The sequence below is a fragment of the Falco rusticolus genome, chromosome 2 (genome assembly GCF_015220075.1).
Source record: "Falco rusticolus isolate bFalRus1 chromosome 2, bFalRus1.pri, whole genome shotgun sequence".
Lineage (NCBI taxonomy): Eukaryota > Metazoa > Chordata > Aves > Falconiformes > Falconidae > Falco > Falco rusticolus.
This window is the reverse complement of record NC_051188.1, coordinates 129,002-135,187: the sequence shown is the minus strand read 5'-3', so window position 1 is coordinate 135,187 and position 6,186 is coordinate 129,002. Positions and strand designations below refer to the sequence as shown.

The following is a 6,186-nucleotide window of genomic DNA, read 5'->3' as shown; positions in this document are numbered from 1 at the left end:
AGCCGGGGGGCGGCAAAGGAGCCGCCACCGCAGGCAGGGCCGGGCCCCCCGTCCGGGGCCGCTCCCCCCCGCCCGCCCCGACGTGCGCGGCTGCCGGGGCCGGGCCTGGCCGGGGGTGCGGGCGCCCACGAAGGGTTAAGGGCGGGGGGCGGCGGCCGGGGGGGGGGGGAGCGGCTCCGCCCGCTCCTGCTGCGCCCGCCGTCCCCGGGAGATATTGTCATGCAAAAGCCCCCGGCGAGCGCAGCCTTTGTCCGCCGCTCCCCCCGTCGGTATATTTACGGGGCGCGGCGGCCCGGGGCGGGCTGGGGCGTCGGATGGCGGGGGCGGGCCGGGGGCCGGCGGGCAGGCGGCGGCGGTAACGGGCGGGCGGCAGCCGGGGCCGCTCCATGTTCGCCATGGACTACTCCTACCTCAACTCCTACGACTCCTGCGTGGCCGCCATGGAGGCGTCCGCCTACGAGTTCAGCCCCTGCAGCCAGGCCGGCTCCTTCCAGTACAGCCCCATGCGGGGGGGCTTCGGCACCGGGCCCGCCTGCCCCCCCCTCGCCTCCGCCAACTGCGCTCTGGGCGCCCTGCGCGACCACCAGCCCTCGCCCTACTCGGCAGGTAACGGACCCGCGACCCCCGGCTCCCCGCGCCCACCGGGGCACCCCCACCTGCCCCCGGCCCCGCCCCGAGCGGTCCTCGCCATCGGGGCCCGCGGCCGTCGGGACTCGGTATCGTCGGTGCCCGGTACTGCCCGTTCTCGGGGCCGTCGGTGCCCGGTACTGCCGGTTCCCGGGGCCGTCGGTGCCCGGTATGCTGTCAGAGCTTGGTACCGTCGGTTCTTGGTACCGCCGGTGCCCGGTATTGCTATTTCCCGGGGCCATCGGTGCCCGGTACCGTCAGTGCTCGATGCCGTCGGTTCCCGGGGCCGTCGGTGCTCGGTACCATTGGTGCACGCTGCCACCAGTGCCCGGTACAGTCGGTTCCCGGGGCCGTCGCTGCTCAGTACTGCCGGTACTCAGTGCCGTCGTTGGCCGCTGCTGTCGGTACCTGCTGCCGTCGGTGCCCAATGCCGCCGGTGCTCGGTACTGTCAGGGCTCAATGCCGTCGGTAACCGCTGCTGTCGATGTTTGCTGCCATCAGGGCTCAGTGCTGCCGGTTCCCGGTACCGTCGGTACTGGCTGCCGGTGGCGCCCGGTGGCAGCGGCGCCCGCCGCCGTTAGTCCCCGGTACCGTCGGTGCCCGGTGCTCGGTTCCCGGTCCCTCAGCGGTGCCGGGCGGGCGCCCCGTGCGCGACCGCAGGGTCCCCGGGGTCCCCGGGACGGCGGCGGCCCCGGAGCGGGGCTGGACGGGGGTCGCGGCCGCTGGGCCCCCCCTCCCCGCTCCGCTTTCGTTGCCGCCGCGGATGCGCTGCCCGCGGACGCGCCGACAACGAAGAAGCCGTCGGACGGTACCGGCCGCCTCCCCCGGCCCCGGCCCCGCATGGCGCTGCCTTCCCCGGCCCCACTCCCACCGCCCGGGCCCCGCCGAGGGGGCGGCGGCGGCAACGAACGAACGAACGGGATCGGGGGGCGCGGGGAGGCAGCGCCCGAGCGCCGCGGCTGCCCTGCCCGCCCCGCCCGGTGTCCCTGCCCGCTGTGTCCCTGCCCGGTGTCCCTGCCCTGCCCGGTGCGTCTGCCCGGTGTGTCCTGCCCGGTGTGTCCCTGCTCCCTGCATCCTGCCCGGTGTGTCCAGCCCGGTGTGTCCCTGCTCCCTGCATCCTGCCCGGTGCCTCCTGCTCACCCTTCCCGGTGGGTGTCTGCCCGGTGGGTCCCTGTGCCCCTGCCCGCCGTGGCCCTGCCGGTCCTGCCCGTTATGCTGGCCCCGCTCACCCCTCCTCTCCCTCCCCAGTGCCCTACAAATTTTTCTCGGACCCATCGGGGATCAACGAGAAGCGGAAGCAGCGGCGGATCCGGACGACGTTCACCAGCTCCCAGCTGAAGGAGCTGGAGAGGGTCTTCGCCGAGACCCACTACCCCGACATCTACACCCGCGAGGAGCTGGCCCTCAAGATCGACCTCACCGAAGCCCGGGTGCAGGTGAGCTGCCGGGGGGCACAGTGGGAGCCTGGGGCGGTGGGGGCTGGGGGCTCCGGTCCCACCAGACTGCACAGACAGGCAGCTGCAGCCCACCCGTGGGATCCTCACGTTGGGGTCAGGTTGGGGTAGCAATGGGGACCCACCGCAGGATTCCAGCATGGGGGGACCCTCCCCCACAAGGATCAAACGCATTCCTGTCTTTTCCTGGTGCTGGGTGCCCTGGCTGGGACCGGAGCGTTTCCCCATGTGTTGCCCGGGCAGGTCCCTGGGGATGGGATGGGATGGGGGACAGGGAGGGGGCCGGGACCCAGCTGCAGTGGTGAGGGGATGGGATGCGGCAGCGCCGTGTGGCCGTGCTGTGGGTGCAGCTCTGCTTTGCTGGGGGGGCTCAGCCTGGCTGCCGGCAGAGACAGGGGGGCTTGGTTCATGCCACAGCACCATTGCGCTGGGACCCATCAGCAACGATTTATTCCAGTCTGAAATGTGTCGAGGTCGGGTGGGTTTGGTGAGAGGCTGTGGGGGATGGAGACTCCCCCCTTTGTCAGCGCAGACCCGCCTTTGTCGGTGCAGACCCCCGGTCTCGCTGTGGGGAATGGCACCGGGTGGGACAATGTCCCTTGGAGCAGCGGGCTGAGGGTCTCCCTGGGCAGTGGGACCCCTGCAGAGAGGGGGACATTGCTCAGGGTGAGGGTTCAATGGGGCAGGTGACGTCCCACAGCAGGACCCATTGTCAGCCTCCAGCCCAGCCGTGGGATGCATGAGGATTGGGGTGGGGGTCCCCGTCCGGCTTCAGCCCCAGCTCAGCTCTGGGTTTGGGTGAAAACTGGGTGGTGTGAGGCAGCTCCTGCCCCCCCAGCACAGATCCGGGCACCATAGGGGGAGTCACTTTGTCAGCACACGGGGGAAAAAATAAGGTCCCCCATGTCCATGGGTGAAGGGCAGGTGCTCAGTGGGTGCCACGGGGAGATGGGACCATGCCGGGGTATGGGGGGCCATGCAGGGATGAGGGGGGCTGGATAGGACCGGAGCAGCAGGCACGTCATGGGTAAGGGTAAGGGAGCGCTCCAGGTTTGCTCTTGGGGTGTGGCTGCCTGCTGTACCCCGAGCTGTGGTGACCCACAGCTCGGTGATGAGGGAGACGGCTCAGGACCGGCCACCCTGGGTGCCTTTGGTGGGTCCCACTGTGCCCCAGCCCCCTCTCTCCCCCTCTGTGGGTGCCAGCAGTGAGATCCATCTCCAGCAGCATGCCGTGGGGGCAGCAGTGGGAGATGCCAGCGTGGCAGAGCCAGCACCCGTGTCCCTGACACCCCAGGGATTGTCTCGGTCCCTCAGCCACCCCACAGCATGTCCTTGTACTGAGCACCAGGGATGTTCTGCGGGTGACAGGCCCCCGGGACCCCCATTCCCCCCGTAGCATCCCCCAGTGCCGTGGCACAGCCAGGGGATATGGTGGGGCTGGCAGCCGCCCACAGGCAGGATGGACGCCGCAGCACCACAGGGACCCACAGGGCTGTGGGACAAAGGCCTCCTGCGGCTGGGGGTGGGACGTGGTGGGCCTGGTCCTGCGGGGACACCACTGGCAGTGAAGTGGGGGTGCCCACAGAGCCGCGGCCCCTGGCTGCCACTTTGCGGGGCCATGTGCCACCGAGCCCTTGCCGCAGAGGGGGGTCCCAGGCAGGGACAGTGAGGGGGGCCGACACTGCGGTTGGTGCCATGGGGAAAGCATGCGCTGGGGGGCACAGGCTGTATCGGGGGGCTCTGACACCGGTGAGATGCAGGCAGAGGTGCAGCACAGGCTCCGGCAGTGTCCCTCAGCATCGCCGGTGCCCATGCCACAGCACTGCGGCGGTGCCAGGCCTGGCCTCAGCACCCCAAAGCCTAGCTGGTTTTAAATACGCTGCCCCCTTCCCAACGCTGTGGAAAAAGTTTTGCCCATGGGAGTGGGGTGCTGCACCCTGGGGTGAGCTCCCTGGCACAGGGGGCTGCAGAGCTGCCTGACCCCATGAGTTCCCCGAAGCCCTGGGGACGGTGGCACAGGGTCCTCCTGTCCCCTCCCGTCCCCTCCGTCCCCTCCAGGTCTGGTTCCAGAACCGCCGAGCCAAATTCCGCAAACAAGAGCGGGCAGCTAATGCCAAGGGTGCCAGCGGCACCGCCGGTGGCACTGGCAAGAAGTCGGAGCCGCGCTCTTCCTCGGAGGACGACGAGTCCAAGGAGTCCAACTGCAGCCCGACGCCTGACAGCACGGCATCCCTGCCCGCCGCCGGCAGCCTCGGCAGCCCTGGCAGCAGCCTGAGCCCCAGCCCTGGTGCAGGGCCACCCATGGGACCCGGCCATCCCCCCCAGACCCTCAAGGCGCCCATTTGGCCCGGTGTGAGCACCAGCAGCGGCACCACCAACGCCGCCGACCTGCTGAAGGCCTGGCAGCCTGCTGAAGCTGTGCCGGGACCTTTCTCCGGCGTCCTCTCCTCCTTCCATCGGAAGCCCAATGCCCTCAAGACAAACCTCTTCTGATGTGCCGGTCGCTGGTTCCGGCTGCCCCGAACCCCCTCCAGCCCCCCACCGCTGCCCCACGACCCCCGCCCGCCGCGCTGCTGCTCCCACCATGGACCGAGTGATGATGGTCCAGCAAACAGCTGCTGGCGGGGAGATGGACTGGGGACCCCCAACCCTTGCCTGGCTGCCTGCACCTGAGGGGGCCATGGCACCCCCACCCTCTCCCAGACCCTGCACTGGTGGGACAGACCCAGAGCTGGGGGCAGCCCCCACCGACGGCACCCACCGGCACCACCCGGCCATGGGTGCTGTGGAGCCACGGTGGTGTCTGGGGGGGGGGCAGCAGCCCCTGGCCCAGCTAGCATGCCCCATGCATAGCCACTGCTCCGGTGTGCTTTTAGGGGGGTCTCGGTGCACCCCAGGGATGGGGGCAGCTGTGGGGCTCCCCATGGCACTGAGGGTGCTCTGGCATTGCAGTGGCCCCCCCCAGGACATCCTTCCATGCTGGGGGTGAGGAAGCACTTTAGGGATGGGGTTTTTGGGGGGGCCACAGGGTGAGCAGCGCCAGGGAATGTGGCAGCAAGAGCCTCTTTGGTGTGGGGAGGGGTTGATGCCCCCTCAAATCCTGCCTGCATACAGGGATTTGACCGCCCCAGCAGCATTCTGGCCCAGTGGGACTGGAGGAGAATCCCCCGTGGGGTGCCATGATATTTTGGGGAGCAAATGCAGGACCTGGGCTTTGAGCTCCCTGGCCACACCAAGGATGCTGCCAATGGGGACGAGGTGCCAGGAACTGCCACCATCTTGCTGTGCCAGGGCTGAGCCGCCCCGGTGATGCTGCAGCTCGCCTGGAGAGGGGCTGCCATGGGATGGACCCCCCCTCCCCCTGAACAGCTGGTGGACCCCTCAGAGGAGCTGCAACCCCTCCCCAGCTGGCACCACAGCACTGGGAATGGGATGGGGGCTCCCACCAGAGCTGGCACGGCTGCAGCCTGGGTTGCCCCCGCCACTGACACATCACCCCTCAGCAGTGACCTTGCAAAGGGACCTGATGGGGGGCATGGGGTGCAGCTTAGCCCCTTGCACCCACCGTGCCGATGCTACCCGTGCCGGTGGGCTTTGCAGTACGGTGAGCATCAGCATGGCCATGCCTGCATCCCTGTCTGTGTGGTGGTGGCGGTTGGACCCTGTCCCTGTCTCCATCACCTCCCCACTGAGGGTCCATGTGGTATCCCCCCCTGCCCCCACTGGCTGAGGTGGGTTTGGGTTTCACTTTTTTTCTTTTTGTTTCTTTTCTTTTTGTTTTTTTTTAACCGTTCTGTAATTTATTGACCCCATTTGCAAATGACACTAATCCAAATAAAACTTAATTTATTGAAGATGCTGCCATCCCCCTGCCCTCACTGCAACCCCCCCCCAAGTGCTGCTGGTAGGTGCGGGGTCTGCACAGCCCCCCCCCCTGCCCCCCCGAGCCCCTCTGTGCTGGTGAGGGACCCCCCCAGGCGATGCCAAGGGTGCTGCAGGCTCCCATCCACAAGCCCTGCTACCTTTTGGGTGTCCACCCCTCCATCCTGAAAGTCCCCAGGGATGTGGGGTGGCACCCAGCGGGCAGCCCCTCGAGGCCGGGGCA

General features: G+C 68.8%; 1 protein-coding gene across 1 annotated transcript; it reads left to right on the top strand.

Moving 5' to 3' along the window:
* Positions 1-325: 325 nt before the first annotated feature.
* PHOX2A (paired like homeobox 2A) lies at positions 326-5,916 on the top strand. The gene is made up of 3 exons (XM_037377026.1): positions 326-606; positions 1,876-2,063; positions 4,140-5,916. The coding sequence occupies exons 1-3, from the start codon at positions 387-389 to the stop codon at positions 4,572-4,574; spliced, it is 843 nt and encodes a 280-aa protein (XP_037232923.1). The 5' UTR covers positions 326-386; the 3' UTR covers positions 4,575-5,916.
* The last annotated feature ends 270 nt before the right edge of the window (positions 5,917-6,186 follow it).